Source organism: Chrysemys picta, chromosome 10, assembly GCF_011386835.1.
Source record: "Chrysemys picta bellii isolate R12L10 chromosome 10, ASM1138683v2, whole genome shotgun sequence".
In the NCBI taxonomy this organism is placed as follows: Eukaryota; Metazoa; Chordata; order Testudines; family Emydidae; genus Chrysemys; species Chrysemys picta.
In genome coordinates, this window is record NC_088800.1 from 79,842,459 (window position 1) to 79,859,301 (window position 16,843).

Genomic DNA, 16,843 nt, shown 5'->3' on the forward strand with positions numbered 1-16,843 from the left:
CTCTGGCTGGTGGGTTTCACCAACATGCTCAGGGTCTAACTGATCACCCTATTTGGGGTAAGGAAGGAATTTTCCCCATGGTAAAATTGGCAGAGACCTTGGGCTTTTTTCACCTTCCTCTGCAACATGGGGCACGGGTCCCTTGGTGGTTTGAACTAGAGTAAATGGTGGATTCTCGGTAACTTGAAGTCTTTAAATCAGGGGTAGTCAATTGCTTTTTGTCAAGGTCCAAATTTCTTGGTCAAGGTATAGTCAAGATCCAGACACCAGAGAAAATAATAAATAATAACAATAAATCAAATAGCAATCATGATAATAATAAGTACATGAAAAGATTTTGGGGTCCGTTCAAAAGCATCTGGTGGTCTGGATTTGGCCTGCGGTCCACCTCCTGACTACCCCTTCATGATTTGAGGACTTCAGTAACTCAGCCAGAGGTTAGGGGTCTATTATGGGAGTGGGTGGGTGAGGCTCTGTGGCCTGCAACGTGCAGGAGGTCAGACTAGATGATCACTCAGCTGCACATAATTAAATTACTAGATAATAATCTTGCTGTAAGTGGCAAACTCAAATCAGAGGTGAAGCTTCCCCTGCTCACCACTGAGAAGGCAGAAATGGGCTTCTCTCATCTGCTTCTACCGTGTAATCCTCTTTCTTCCCCCAGCCCATGGGCATCTTCTCTATCCTGGAAGAGCAGTGTGTGTTCCCGAAGGCCACAGATGCTACTTTCAAAGCTGCCCTCTATGACAACCACCTAGGGAAATCATCCAACTTCCTGAAACCCAAGGGAGGCAAGAAAGGGCCTGAAGCCCACTTTGAGCTGGTGCATTACGCTGGCACGGTATGTCCAGAACAACGTTATTTTTGTTGGCATATCATCCATGTAGATCTGGCTACCTGCATGGGCCTGACCCTGTACTCGCTGAAGTTAACGATGAAACTCCCACTGACTTCAGTGGAAATGGAGCCAGGACTGCACTGCAAACTCAGGCCTGTTAGACCCATGCCTGAGTGCTCGGTGTTTCCAAGCTCATGTTTCAGCATCCACATGGCACTGGGTCATGCACCAATCATGTCATCCTTTCAAGGCACTTGTCATATTACAGCACAATGTGCCTTTATGGGCCAAATTCCCTGCTGGGGTAAACTGGTGGAGCTCTGTTGACTTCAATAGAGCAGCATCAACTTACCGCAGCAGGGAATTTAGTCCTGCAGGGTCTAATTGAAACGCATCTCACAATGCTTTATAACAACAACAAATGAGATAAATCACAATCTAAAACTTCAGCTGGGCAAATGGACCATCAATGACTTGATAGTAGCGCACTTTAGTGAATTATGAATAGCAAGTCAATTGCATCTGTCAGGGATGGTCTACATATACTTGGTCCTACCTCAGCGTCAGGGCCAGCGCTTCCATTTAGGTGACCTAGGTGGTTGCCTAGGGTGCCAGGATTTGGGGGGGGGGCAGCATTTTGCCGCCCTTGGCGGCAATTCGGCGGCGGGGGGTCCTTCCGCGCTCCGGGTCTTTGGCGGCAATTCTGCGGTGGGTCCTTCACTCGCTCCGGGACCCGCTGCTGAAGTGCCCCAAAGACCGGGAGCGCGGAAAGACCCCCCGCCACAGAATTGCCGCTGACGACCGGGCGCATGGACGGACCCCCGCCTAGGGCGCCAAAAACCCTGGCGCCGCTCCTGCTCAGCGTGGGTAGGATGGAGCAGGTGACCCCTCCGTCCCTTCCAGCCCCGCATTGCTATGATTTCTATGACACTTCAACACACAGGGCTCAGCTCTGATCAAAAATTAAATCCTTAAAAAAAATTCTGCAAGCCATTCCCCGCCCCCCGCAGTACCAGGACTTTGTTTCTGGGAGCACAAAAGCTCACAGGACAGTTACCAGGCGAGCAAATCAGCCAAGGGGTTAAATTAATTTTTGCTTGTTTCTCAAATGTTGCCAGAAGAGCCTGAGTCCTGGAGTTCGCTGCCGCTTGTCTAGTCTTTCATGGAGACTGTGTCAAGCAGCCGTGCCAGCGCTTAGTCTTTATGCATCTAACCAAACTCTGCCAGTTATTCCCGCACGTGACCGCACAGACATTCTGACAAAACATGACCACAGCATGAATCAGAAGAGCTTTCTGTGTCTTATTCACATTTAGCAGCTATTGCCATTCCGGGATCACACATGGGCCTTTGACATTGGCCTTTGTGTTAGACTACGCCACGCTAAATTCAGATGACACCAACGGATCGGCCATATTGTCCCCTCTGGCAGTGGCTCCGGATGAATGCGTATTAGGGAAGTGTCTAACCTCTGCCTGCAACAGGCTTCCATCCTTGAAGCCTGCCAAAGCTCCTCCATCAGGGGAACATCTGCTTTCAATGGCAAGACTACCTAAACCCACAAGACTTCAGTGAGTAAGTTAATGCTGATTGTGAGTCAGCAGTAACTCAGTCACTTTCCCTCTTCATGCAGTGGATTTCTCTTCAGAGGTCTTCAGGGCCAGTGGTCAATGGAGAAGAAGCATCTTCTTATTTATACTGCGTGGCAGCAACATTCTCTTTCAGAATCTGGAGTGTTCACTTTTCTCCCCTGTCTCCAGGTGGGGTACAATATTACTGGGTGGCTGGAGAAAAACAAGGACCCCCTGAATGAAACAGTGGTGGGCTTGTTCCAGAAATCCAGCATGGCACTGCTCGGTAATCTCTTTAAAGAGGAGGAGGCTGCAGGTACGGTAAACATTACACAGTACAGCAATGTGGTTGAGCGCAAATGTGATCGTGTCTAGCCCTTTAGTGTTTCCCCACAATTCTCTGGGGCAAGGATTAAGCCACTGGTTGTAGCATCCTCTGAAGCCAGGTAACAGACTTTGCTCTCTGATACCGCCTTTTCCACACTGAAAGATGGGCTAGCTCTGTCCTTGAAAACGACGCCCCCTTAGAGTTAGCCGAAGTAGCTCACCTTGGCGGAATGAAGCCCCTCTAGAATACTGTTGCCGGCACACACTTGTGTCTGAATGAAGGGAGGATGCAATGCGGAGTTAATGACAAACTATGGAATTCCCTCCTGGCAGTAAATGGCCTTCTGTTGACCAGACAAATGTCAGGTTTCTATCAACCAGAAACTTGCTGCCTCATCGGATTGTTGCCAGCCCAGCCTGGGGCTCCACAATTCAAAAGATGAATGGGAAAACTGTTTATGAAAAGGCTTTTAAGATCTCAAATTATTAACAGATTGGGTCAAATTCTCCTCGGAGTGACACTGGTCCCACTCCATCCAGTTACAGTGCAAAGCAAGGCATATGCCCCACTGTCACCGAGAGGAGAATTTGGCCCAAGGGATGTACTTTCAAACAAAATATTGTAAACTCAGCTTTTCTTTTCCAAGCACTGAGCTCGCTTCAGATTCCAGGGTTCCCTTACAGTAGTAAATGAATACAAAATCCCTAAACCAGAATAGCGTGCGGGTTTGATGGATGCTTGTTTTTTATTTAAGGGGCTGTAGTCTCCAGCGAGTACTGTACTGTGAACTACAGGCTCCTGAAGAGATATATTTATTTTGTGTGCTATAGTATAGCACTTTCATCTAATGTATACTTGAGTATATCACTTATATGTGATGCATTTTATTATTATTCAGCTGGTACCAAGAAACAGAAGAGAGGCTCTTCTTTCATGACTGTCTCCAACTTCTATAGGGTAAGTGGGCCTTCGCCACCCATCAATCGCAATATAGGGTTCTTTATTATTTGTATTTTGGTAGTGATCCATGCCCCTATAGGGCCAGACCCTATACACACACATAACAGAGAGCAGCCCTGCCCAAAGGAACATACAATCTAGGATATGATTGTGGAATTATAGCTCTGCTCTAGGAATTGTTTTGGGGAAGTTCTCTGGCCTGTATTATACAGGAGGTCAGACTAGTTGATGACAATGGTTCCTTCTGGCCTGGGAATCTATTAATCTAATCTATGAATCAAAGGTTTAGAAAAGATTCAACAGGTAGACATGGCAAAGAGAGGTTGGGAGCGCAAGAAAACAGTGTGATTGTTTATGAATCGTGGAATAAGAAGAACACTAAGATCACATCAGCTGCCTTTTAGAACTGAAACAACAAGGAGTCTGGTGGCACCTTAAAGACTAACAGATTTATTTGGGCATAAGCTTTCATGGGTAAAAACCTCACTTCTTCAGATGCATCCCAAATAAATGCCCAAATAAATCTGTTAGTCTTTAAGGTGCCATCAGACTCCTTGTTGTTTTTGTAGATACAGATTAACATGGCTACCCCCTGATACTTGACACCATTTTAGAACTGAAAATCCACAATTCAGACCCTCTTGATCACCCATGGTGTCCTCAAACGTTCATCCGTGCAACGCTCTTCACCTGGTGTGCAGCATCCAGCCTGCACCTGCATCCTATTGTTATCTTCACAACTAAGGAGTGTGAATTAATGTATTGAGCATGAGGTTCTCTCTCTTCTGCTTGGCTCGCTCACTTTATTTCTCTTCCTCTGGCTTCAGGAGCAGCTGAATAAGCTGATGGCCACTTTGCATAGCACGTCGCCCCATTTTGTACGCTGCATCATTCCAAATGAGTTCAAGCAGTCTGGTAAGTGTCTGCAGAGCCTCTGAACTACACTCGGGCAAAGAAACACAATGCCTTCAGCCCTAGCTTTGGCTGGCTGAACAGCAGATCTTTATCCAGTCCTGGAAGAACTTGGGATATCACTTCATAGAAGACCTCCATGTCCCTTAAAGGCAATATTACTATGGGACAAAACTCTAATAGAGAGGTTTGATGACAGGATGGCTAATGAGCAGTTCATTCCTCTGTGGATGTCCACTGAACAGGGAAATACAGGATCACCAAACTGCTTTGACATGCAGTAAACTGGCAAGGACAGTAATAGAAAGCACAAGGTAGCACCTGGACTTCTGGTAAAGGGTGGTTATCCCTGATATCTCCCTTTAACTCCTCGTCTACCCATGAATATGCTGTTGGGCTGATAAATGTGCCAGATACTTCACCTCCTGGATTGCCATAGGGGTCAGTGGAATCTCAGCTGCATAGTAATTGCAAGAAGACTGATGGAGCAGGGTTGAAGTGAAAAGGTACACGAACAGGCCCTCTGGTGTAGAACATTTCAGTTTTTCTTGTACCCAGCACAGCAAAGTGAAGGGTGCCCTTAATACAGTCCTTTCTCCTCCATTTCAGTTCTACCCACAGTGTGTGAATTCTGTCGATTGCTAACCTCTCCCTCACAGAGGGCGAACTGCGCGAGAAGCTCCAATTGTTTTGTTCCCCTGCTCTGGCTCAGGAAAGTGAAGTGCTGATCTGTTCTATGGTTTTTGTAGGGGTGGCTGATGCCCACTTGATCTTGCACCAGCTGGCCTGTAATGGAGTGCTGGAAGGCATCCGTATTTGCAGGAAGGGCTTTCCTAACAGACTGCAGTACCCCGAATTCAAGCAGAGGTGAATGTTTATATTTTTGGGGCCATTTGGTAGAGTTTGGGAGGATGGACACATACAACATCCTATATGGTAACCTCCTTGGACAATCGGGAGGTGGAGTAGCGCCACTGCTAACCCTCCTACGTCCGCTTCTCCAGGAACTCTTATTAAGCAAAGACGAGAAACAGAGATGGTTATAAACACTTCACAGCTGGCACCCTTGCCCTCTGGAGACCTTTGCTAGAAGAGCCTGCGATGCAAGTAGACATTAACCCTTGCCTAGCTCCAGGGCCATCCTTAGGCATGCGCAGCTGCGTAGGGCACCTGACCACCAGGACCAGAGGCGCCGACTTCTCATCTTGTCGGGGGGGCGCTTGACCCCCATCCCCACTCCAGGCCCTGCCCCGCCTCTTCCCACCCCTGTTCCACCCCCGCCCCACCTCTTCCCCAGAGCACGCCCCATCCCTGCTCCTCCTCCTCCCCCCCAGAACTTGAACACTGCAAATTAGCTGTTCACGGTGCTCTGGAAGCGCTGGGAGGGATGGGGAGGAGTTGGTAAGCGCAGGGCCGCTGGCACGCAAGAGGCGTAGGGGGAGGGGGCCAAAGGGGGGGAGCTTGGTGCCGGTGGGTGCTCTGCACCCACTACATTTTCCCCATGGGTGCTCCAGCCCCGGAGCACACACCCACAGAGTCCACGCCTATGACTGGGACAGCAGGCAAGAGTGGGTCAGCTCCCGCACACCCAGCACGCACTGCAGTCTCCTTGCGAGGCAGAAGGCAGGGGCCGTATTCACAGAGCCGAAGGCGCATTCTGCATGAGGGAGAGGGTACGGGGGTCGGGTCTCTGTGGGGAACTGTGACTCTCCGCATCATTCTGTCAATAAATCAGAATTTTTTTCTATAGCGCTACTTCGTTAGTGCAAGGACAGTCCAGCAACATTACAGTGGGCTTCATTTGTTTAAACTGGTTTTAATAACATGCACGTGGCAAATTGTCTAATCCTGTCAACTTATGTTTGTGTTGCTAAGAGCAAGTCGGGCATAGAGGCACCAGTTTAACAATACTGCGTAGGGCCCCATACATCCTAAGGATGGCCCTGCCTAGCTCTTCTACACTGGTCCTAACAGTGGCTCTTACATCATTACACGTCTTTCTCATTCCAGATATCAAGTCTTGAACCCCAATGTAATCCCTCAGGGATTTGTGGACAATAAGAAAGCATCAGAATTGCTACTTGGCTCTATTGACTTGGGGGAAAACGAGTACAAAATTGGGCACACCAAGGTACTGGTTTTTCCTCTCAGATTAAGCTAAATGAATCCCAGACCGTTGTCATAAGTGTGTCCACACAGGGAATGGCACCAGTTTATGTTGATGTCAAAACCGATTTTAATTCAAGCACTGGGACTTTTGTGTGTCGACCAGGCCTCGGAGTTAAAAGTTCCTACAGCAACCTTAGCTCTGCCCTCCATTGCCTTCCATTACGTGACCTCACGGCCCAGAGCAACGTCACATGCTCCTTCTCAAATACAGCGCAAGATAAGGCGAAGGAGGCACACTTTTAAAGTGCCCTCAGAGCGCTTTTTACTCGCTCCTTAGTGTATGTCTACACTAGAAACACTATAGGGGCACAGCTACGGACATTACAGAACCAGAAAGGGTTCTTCCATCACTGTAGTAAATCCACTTCCCCGAGAGGCGGTAGCTAGAATTCTTTTGCTGACCTAGAAGCGTCTACACCCGGGTTTCTGTTGTCTTACTTACATCATGCAGGGCATGACCTAACTTCGTAGTGTAGACCAGGCCTTAATCAAGTAAAAATTCCACTAAGAATTATGCCCGACTTCAGACTGAGTAAAAAAAAGAGTCAAGACCTTGTTTTTTGCCCCTATAATCTTAGTGGAGCATGTCAGAAATTAATATTTCTGCATGTATGTTTTGCGTGATCACGTAATGAAATAGACTATTGTGATACACATGCAGAGGCGGAAAAAGTTCAGCTTTTTCCAGGAACTTCTACTGGAATTTTCTAACTTGTATAATACTCCCACTCCACTTACTGCTTCTCTAGTATATTTCATCCTTCAATTTCCAAGTGCTTTATTATATGTCAGTTAATTAAATCTTCCAGTGTCGTCATTATCCCCATTTTATTGCTAAAGGAACACAGGCAGAGAGAGGGTAAGTGACCTCACCTAGGACACACAGCAAGTCAGGGCTAGAGCCAGAAATAGAACCCAGGGGTCTTGACTCCCAGACCCTTGCTTATAAAAAGCCCAACTTTAATATTTTATTAATATATAATTCTGTGTACTTACAGCAGTGGTCCCCAAGCTTTATTGGCCGCACCCCCTTACCTGGTCTGTGTCCCCCGGGAGCCATGGGTGGGAGCTTGGGCTGGGAGTGGGGCCGCAGTCATGGGCCACAGTCAGGAATGGGGCCGGTGCTGCAGCTGGGGCCTCAGCCGGGAGCAGGGCCACGGTCGGAGCCGGGGGCCATGGTCAGAGCTGGGGGCCATGGTCAGAGCTGGGGGCCGCGGCTGGGAACAGAGCTGTGGCTGGGAGTGGGGCCACGGTTGGGGCTGGAACTGCAGCTGGGGCCGCATCCAGGAGCGGCGTGGCTGGTTGCGGGGCCAGGAACCAGCGGCTGAGGCTGGGGGTGAGGCTGGCATGGAGCTGGGGGCAGAGCAGGGCTGGGTGGTGCTTCCTCCCTGTCCCCCCCGTGGGGGCTGGCCCGGGCCCAGCCACAGCACCCCACAAATGTTCCTCCATGCCCCCCCTGGGGGGGACACCAGTGACCTACAGTGATAGTAAATGTAGGTGGAAAGTCAGACAGGTCAACAAAGGCAGAAACCCATAGATGGAAACTAAAAGGGGACTAACAGCCCTGAATAAGCCCAGATACATGAATAAGCCTAGAGACGTGGGCTGAAGTTCACAGTTTCAAAGTTCTGGTGCATGACCTGGAAGCTAAGTCCTAACAGTCTTCTCTTGCTCTTCAAGGTGTTCTTCCGTGCCGGAGTCCTGGCCAAACTGGAAGACATGCGCGATGACCGTCTGGCAAAGATCATGACCATGTTGCAGAGCCGTGTTCGTGGCTTCCTGATGAGGATTGAATTCAAAAAGATGCTGGAAAGAAGGTATCCCTTTGAAATATGAGACACCATCCGAGAGAGCGCTAGAAACCAATTGCTAACAGGCTTCATTCTCTACTAGGCATCATGAAATGAATCTTGGATGTCAACCCTTGGTCCTGGCACGCAACCAAAATAACGGGGCTATGCACTGTGGATCTATACGGGAATCATGGGGATAAAGAATCCTCCCCTTCAGCCCACAGTAGTGCATTAAAGCCATGCTGCAGCCACAGGGCTACAATAGCTCCACTCCCTCCCGTGCATCTACTCTACTAATTGATGGATCTATCTAGTGATGGATTCACAAGCCCTGCTTCTGTTCAGGAACCTGATGGTGCAGTGAACCCTTTGGAACACAGCTTCGTGGTACACAGTTGGTGTAGATCAGAGTGGGCCCTTAACATCTTGGTCCCAACCTGTGCAGTAGAACGGTATTGTTTCTGCTGCCGCTAGGGGGCGTTGATGGCTGCGAGGTGAAGGAGTGTGGGGAAGAGAGGCAGATACTGCCAGTTAAAATCTTTTCCAGCTGATGCACCATATTTGTTTCCTCCCGTGCATGAAACACCCAGATTCTACTTCAGTGGTAGGATTCCTTCTATCCCAATACCACCCTGCCACCCTTTACCTACCTTAGCACACTGCCGCTGACCTTTCTTGCATCTGGGACTGGGAGAATACTGCTCCATCCATTCCTACCCCACTCAGTGAATGCACCAGCATTACATAGCTTCTGTATACTGGCTCCAGCCTCCTGGCAGGGTTCTATCACACTGCCACAGTGATACCACCCAGTACAATATACACACTGCACAACGAACCTTTGAAAATAATATCTGCTTTAGGAAACAATTGTATTCAATGAAAAGAAAACCCCTCTAGCCAATGCAGAAATGTGAGGTCAGCATTTAAGAATGGACTGAAAACTACATCTCTCAAATGAGCTGATACAGAAACTTGCTGCATACCAGGACAATGTCTTGATGTCTCAACATTGCCAGGAAACCGGGGACTGTTTCTAAGCCACACAACCTGTTCTGTTTCATTACAGGCTAGGCCTGATGGCGATTCAGAGGAATGTTCGCAAATTCCTGCAGCTGCGCTTCTGGGGCTGGTGGAAATTGTATAACAAGGTGAGAACTGTGCTCCTCACAAACAAACCCACACGCACCACTGTACCCAGCTTCCACAGACTGAACTAAAAGCAGCTGCAATGGGTGGGGTGCTTGGATTTTGAAGATAAAGGGTAGAAAAAAAGAATTGCCTTGCCCAGTTATTCAGCGACAAGTAAATACACTCTGGGTGCCAGTGACTTTCTTGTTAATTATTAACAGGGCAAGGGACATGAATGATTTCCCTCCACGTCTATGCCAGAGCAGTCTGGAAATGGAGGACACGTTGAAATCTGAATCTGCCACCTCCATGAAATGGGAATTAGGTTCTTTAGGAAATTCAAGCCCTGGATCTCCCTCCTCCAAAAAATAAAGTTCAACTCTGCCTTAAGCGGCTAGATGTTGTAGCTCTGAACACTGGGGATGGACTCAGGCTATTAATTAAATCCTAAAACCTAGACCAAAGTTTCTTGGTCCATTTCCCCACCAGCTCAGAAAGACGTGGCCTAAATAGGCCAGATGAGCCCCATTCCACAGCAGTGGCTTCTTCTCTCATCTCATAGGCCTATTAAGATTTTTTTGGTGGCAGGGGATGGAAAGGAGCATTGGCCAAGATATTCTTGCATAATAGATGCTGAAGGACCCATACACCAATTTAAGGCCAAATTTAACACAGGGGAACCTAAACAGCATCCGATAAATGTACCTGTGTACCCATTGGGAGCACAGCCTCCCACATCCGCAAAATTGATGTTGCAAACCTTAAATATTCATTATTCCACCCCCATTTTGTGGTTGCGCAAATGTAAATATGGGGCTTTTGCATGTGTGTAGAGGCCAAAACGTTAAAAATGTGGGCCCAATGTCCTCAATTTACCAGAAGTTCAGCACCTCAGAAGCAAAGACCCGGAGCCTCAAAGGTACTTAGACATCTTACTCTCCCATTGAAATAAATATCTTTGAGGATCTGGGCCAAAGAGCCTCCAAAAGACATTAAGTCAGATTTTGATCTCCGTTACACTGGTGTGAACCTGCAGTACCTCTAATGATGTTAATGGCACTCAGAATCTGGCAAACTGTCCTGGTTTCTCTGCTGGGGCCCAGAATTGTGAGGGTAAGTAGTTTATTACGATGCCTTTCCTGGAAGTTATCGAAGTCACACTGTAGTGATGAAGCACTCCGCACCGAATCAGTCATTTCAGAAGACACCAGGCCCAGGCAATACGATCAGCTCAGGTGCATTCTGGGGGAAGTTGCTACAGAGAAGATCCATTTGTGAACCTCACTGGCTGAACTTCTTGCTTACAGGTGAAGCCTCTGCTGAATGTGGCCCGACAGGAGGATGAGATAAAGGCGAAGGAAGAGGAGCTGAGGAATGCCATGTCGAAGACTCAGGACCTAATTGATCGTGTCAAACAGCTGGAGGAAAATATGGCCAGCCTCAGCCAAGAGAAGAATGATCTTACCATCCAGCTGCAGGCTGTGAGTTATCAAAAAAAAAGGATGGTTACCGGTTATGTCTCCTCCTTGGGCCCGTAAGAGGGCACTGGCTATAGCTTTTCCAAATGATTCATAAAAGGGCTTGTTTTAAGAATCTGGAACAAGGAGAGAGCAGTGGGAGATGGAAAGTGAAAGTCCCAGAGAACCACAGCAGGGCAAAGAAAAACCCAACTCTTCCAAAAACAGCAGGAGGCAGAATGGCCTAGTGGTTAGAGCAAGGAAATGGGAGTCAGGAATCCTGGATTTTCTTCCTGCCTCAGCCACTGATTCTGTGTGTCCTTAAGCAAATTACTTGGGGAAAATTTTTCAAAAGCGCCCTCTAATTTGGGTTCTTCCATTTCTGGTTGTCGCACAGTCAACCTGTGGAACTCCTTGCCAGAGGATGTTATGAAGGCCAAGACTAAAACAAAGTTCAAAAAAGAACTAGATAAATTCATGGAGGATAGGTCCATCAATGGCTATTAGCCAGGATGGGCAGGGATGGTGTCCCTAGCCTCTGTTTGCCAGAAGCTGGAAATGGGTGACATGGGATGGATCACTTGATGATTAGCTGTTCTGTTCGTTCCCTCTGAAGCACCTGGCATTGTCCACTGTCGGAAGACAGGATACTGGTCTAGATGGACCTTTGATTTGACCCAGTATGGACATTCTTATGTTCTTATGTAACTTGAAACACCGAAGGCTTGATTTTCAGAGATGCTGTGCAACCACAACTCCAGCTGGAGTCAATGCACCTTTAACATCCTAGCATAGCCGCCGGTGCTTCAGTGGAGTGGCCCTGACCCACTGTAATGGATGTTTGGTGCCACAAGAGACCAGAGATACAGTAGCCTCTAAAATGATAAAGGTTGTGTTTCCCCCCCGCCATTAGGAACAAGAGAACTTGACAGATGCTGAGGAGCGGCTGACCCAGCTGATGAAATCTAAAATTGACATGGAGAGCCAGATCTCAGAGATGAAGGAGCGCCTGGAAGAAGAGGAGGGCACGGCCTCTTCCCTGAGTGCCCACAAGCGCAAGCTGGAAGGGGAGCTCAATGACCTGAAGCGCGACCTAGAGGGGTTGGAAACCACGTTGGCCAAGACCGAGAAAGAGAAGCAGGTACGAAGCGTTGTCATTATTTTAAGCTCTCTCTTCCTTGCCCTTTAGGGAAATAACCCCTGTCAAGAGCAGGGAACCAACCAGCAAAGCTCACGCAGTCTGAATGCCCTTTGAGAAACTAGCTTGGAAGCTGTCAGCTGTTCCCTCTCCAGTATTCAATATTCCCCGTTCCACAGTCTCTAAAAATCTGTTATTCCTTCTATCTTGAGCTGGGATGAACCTGAATCTACAACTCTCCTTATTGTCCTGTATTAGGAAGATAATTTCCCTGTAACTCCCACGAATCTCTTTCTACAGAGGCCTTCAGAGCCCTTCCACATCCTGTGTTAATCACCACCTTCCTTGCACTGCAAAGTTACTGGGTTTTTGCTTAGAAAATGTGCCCCCATGAATCCCTCCCAGTTGCCTTTTATCTAAGTTCCGGGGATACTCCCTCTGTTCCCCATCAACCGTTTCTTATTTGGAACAGTCACTGAAGGTTTAAATCCATGATGATGTTATAGCCTTTTTGTGTCCGTGTGATACGGTCCTTGGGTCACAGTCAGCAGATGCTTGCGGCACCCTGCGGCTTCCCCTGAAATCAGTGTTAGATAGAAAGCAGGACAGGGTCCTTGATCTTCTACTCCCAGACACCGAGCGGGTGTGAGAGGTCAGTAACAGAGGTCCAGGTTCTGGCCTCCCCGGAGCTAAAAAACTACAAGTTAGTTGATTTGGGGGGTGCTAAAAGTTGACATGGCTGGTCGTGATCTTGACTATGTTATCTTCCCTGTCTCCAGGCGCTAGACCACCGAGTGCGAACCCTGACTTCGGATCTCTCCGTCCGGGACGACACAATCGCTAAACTCCAGAAGGAGAAGAGGGCGTTGGAGGAGTTGCACCAGGTAGAAAAATCTGCTCCATTTTCTTTACGGCACCCCAATCGTGTCCTTAGAGTTGCACTCTGGGAAAGGAGAAATGGTGTCCTACGCAAACTATCGAGAGATTAAATTGCTGCACAAATGGGAAAGGATCCCAGGTCTCAATCATGCTGGTGATTTGTGTCTCCTACAAATTGTACATTGCAGAAGAGTAAACTCTTTCTCCTTTGCACTAATGGCTGAGAGATCTATTGTGAACTGCTGGATTTTGTGTGAACAAATGCAAAACACACCTCCTGCTGTTTGTACATGTCGTTTGCTAGCTCCTCTGGCCAGGGACTGCGTTTTTCTTACATACAGTGCCGAGCCTGCAGTCAGTCAAAACCCACCCCCCAGACGCATTCGGCTCAGCGGGCTGACCTGGTTAAGGCACATCCGTTTCCACAGCGTAACATACAAGAAGTCATGATAATGAACTATAGTGCTAGTAATAGTACTGAATTAGTAAATGTTCTGCCGGCTCTTTTCCACACGTAATGACGTCTTCGTGAGATGTGAGCTCACTACTGTGGTCTATTCTCACATCTCAGCTGAGCTAGGAAGAGACTGCCTTTTCCTGGGTGCAAAAGATGGTGTGTGGATTAGCCAAGAGCAAACTAGGGCGGTTCTTTTGTAACGATACACGTTGTCACTGGGCCAGATCCTGCAGGTCTTGCTGACAACTTACACAAAGCTCCCATCAATGTCAGTGGGTGTTTGGCCTGACTGAGGAGGACTGCAGCTGTGTCCCAGGATTATTACTATCATCTACTACCTTTAATAAGACACTAGGAAATTATATGAATCATTAATAAATCTGTTACCCTGAGGCGCCTTCACTGAGAGAAACTGGGGTTTTGGATGGTGTTTTTCTTATTGTCAGGACAGGGGTAGCTAGTCTTCCAGCCACACAGTGCACCAGCGATGGCCCTTTTCTCTGTCTCTCTCTTCCTAGAAAACTCTAGATGACCTGCAAGCTGAGGAGGACAAAGTGAACCATCTGACCAAGAACAACAGCAAACTTACCACTCAGCTACACGAGGTGAGGACTGGTGGTCTGAGATTGTCATTTCATTCATTACTGTGTGAGGGCTTGTTTTTAAAGATTGATACGTTGGGTGCCTCTGATGAGCATCTACCGCCCGGGTGTTATTACAGAGTGCTTGTCTCTACCCAGCCAGCTTTTTCAAATTCTTGTGGCCATGGATTCTCCTCTCCCCTTTTATCTCTGATTAGCTGGAGGACAACTGGGAACAGGAAAAGAAGATCCGTGCCGAGGTGGAGAAGGCCCGACGGAAGGCTGAGGGTGACCTGAAAATGACCATTGAAAACCTCAATGAGATGGAGCGAGCCAAACTGGACTTGGAGGAGGTTGTTAAGAAGTAAGTGTCAGTCCATACGGAATCTCATTGTGTGGCGGATACTCCGCAGTCAAAACAGGGCAGCACCAGGGATCTGATGGCGTTAATTATACCTGAAGACCACTTCATTAGAAAATCACTAGTAAGAGTTCCTGTTGGGATCCTAGAAATCCATTACTAACCTAAGGCCAGGAGGAAGTGCTGTCTAATGGTTAGGGCAGAAGACTAGGAGTCAGGACTCCTGGATCTTATTCTCGAATCTTTCTCCAACTCATTGTCTGATCTTTGGTAAGTCAGCCTCTCTATTTTCCCTCTTACAAAATGAGTATAATCATACCTACCTCGATGGGTGTTGTGCGTGTTAACTGATCCTTATTTCTACAAGGCTCTGTGAACAGATAAAAGCTGTCCTAGAAATGCAAAGTATTATCGCTAATTAGATCATTATTATAGTGTCACCACTGACTACTCTAGTGATGGGTCTGCCAGCATTTCTCTGGCATTCCTCCCCTTCAAAATTAACTTTAAGGATGTAAATTCTCAATTACATATTATCGAAACCACTGCTATTGTTAGTTAAATAGCTAAGTAGCTAAGTAAATGAATACAGCCATTAATTAGTAGGTGCAAAGCGTGATACTGCCAGTCCTAGCAGAGAGCTCAGCAGGAAGTGCAAGGCTGTTGTGCTCTCATGCAAGGGAAGCTAAGTGCAGACACAAGTAAGGTTAAGCACTAATATCGCTCCTCCACACTGAGTGAATGTATCAGCTCCCCTGAGTGGCCATGCCTTTACCCTCAAGGGTACATAGTAAAAAGGGGGCAGGGGATGGACATGACTGAGGAGAAATGAGCTTAAGTACTGAGGCAATTAGCTATGAATTGCCTACTTAGCCCTCACTCCTGCACAGCCTAGCTCAGGGGTGGCCAACCAGTGGCTTCAGAAGTTAATATGCGGCTCCTTGTACAGGCACCGATTCCGGGGCTGGAGCTACAGGCGCCAACTTTCCAATGTGCCGGGGGGTGCTAATTGCTCAACCCCTGGCTCGGCCACAGGTCCTGCCCCTACTCCACCCCTTCCACCCCCTCCCCTGAGCCTGCCATGCCCTCGCTCCTCCCCCTTTCCCCCCAGAGCCTCCTGCATGCCAGGAAACAGCTGATTGGAAGATGTGGGGAGGGAGGGGGAGGCGCTGATCGGTGGGGCTGCCAGTGGGTGGGAGGCCCCGAGAGCGGAGTGGGGGAGCTGATGGGGAGCTGCTGACGTATTACTTTGGATCTTTGGCAATGTCCATCAGTAAATTCTGGCTCCTTCTCAGGCTCAGGTTGGCCACCCCAGCCTAGAGTCAAGGGTTCCTAGTAGAGTTCTTACCCAGTCCTCTGAACCCTTGTAAAAAGGACCACCCACCATGTGACACCCCCCTCTCACCTGAAGGGGTTTCTTGTGCCTTTTCTTGCAGGCGAGACATGGAAATCAATTCAATCAGTTCTAAGGTGGAAGATGAACAGTCTCTGAATTCCACACTGCAGAGGAAACTGAAAGAACACCAGGTGAGGAATGATCTGACTATTCTCTTGCCCTTTACATCCTATTTCAAGACTGTCTGGTTTTCCTTTGCTAGTATCAAAGGGACTGTCCAAACTCACATGAGAAGTCAATCCACTGGCGTGCTAGGGAGCTGGATTGGCTGTTAGGGACCCATGTCATTCGTGAAAAACTCCTCAAACCAAAGCTCCAATAACACCAAACCTTTGTGGCTAGGGCCAGATTCGCCACTCTGGCCCGTCAGTGTAAACTGGTATAACTCTGCTGAAGTCAATGAAGCTACTCCAGGTTCAAACCCGTTTAAAGGAGATCGCCATCTATCCCCTGGTGGGGTGGGATCTATTATCCATTCTTTACAGGACAAGTACAAATGTCAACTTCCTTTCCTTCTACGGAAATTATTCTAAGAAATCCAGTGCAAAACAGCAATCCAGCTCTTTTAAACTATTCTGTTAAAATGGAGACAAGGCCCTATTGTTTTTTAAGATCTCGATACTCTTCTCTTCCAGTAAGTCATACAATAGTCGGGTAGCCACTTCCTTTTCCAGGTAAATACATTATGCAAAGCTCAGCTCAAAGGCAGCACCTGTGTGGGTTTTTTTTCAGGGAAATTTTGATTTTTTTTTTCCCTAGCTGCCCTGTCTGAAGCCCCAGGATGTGGAGTCCCTTGCCCTACAACTCACAATGAGTCAGGGACTCAGTCAGCTCTGAGCTCCGCCCCGTCTTTTGTTCCAGCTACTTGCACT

At 48.0% G+C, this 16,843-nt stretch overlaps 1 protein-coding gene across 1 annotated transcript in view; it reads left to right on the forward strand.

Moving 5' to 3' along the window:
* LOC101940344 (myosin-16) overlaps positions 1–16,843 on the forward strand; it is a 52,385-nt gene that overhangs the window by 16,861 nt on the left and 18,681 nt on the right. The window contains exons 14-27 of the mRNA XM_065559000.1: positions 665–841; positions 2,599–2,725; positions 3,636–3,694; positions 4,525–4,612; positions 5,359–5,476; positions 6,620–6,740; positions 8,459–8,595; positions 9,641–9,722; positions 11,010–11,183; positions 12,073–12,300; positions 13,077–13,181; positions 14,152–14,238; positions 14,433–14,578; positions 16,012–16,102. Of these exons, the coding sequence (XP_065415072.1) occupies positions 665–841; positions 2,599–2,725; positions 3,636–3,694; positions 4,525–4,612; positions 5,359–5,476; positions 6,620–6,740; positions 8,459–8,595; positions 9,641–9,722; positions 11,010–11,183; positions 12,073–12,300; positions 13,077–13,181; positions 14,152–14,238; positions 14,433–14,578; positions 16,012–16,102 (1,740 nt within the window). The remainder of the gene's footprint in view (positions 1–664; positions 842–2,598; positions 2,726–3,635; positions 3,695–4,524; positions 4,613–5,358; positions 5,477–6,619; positions 6,741–8,458; positions 8,596–9,640; positions 9,723–11,009; positions 11,184–12,072; positions 12,301–13,076; positions 13,182–14,151; positions 14,239–14,432; positions 14,579–16,011; positions 16,103–16,843) is intronic.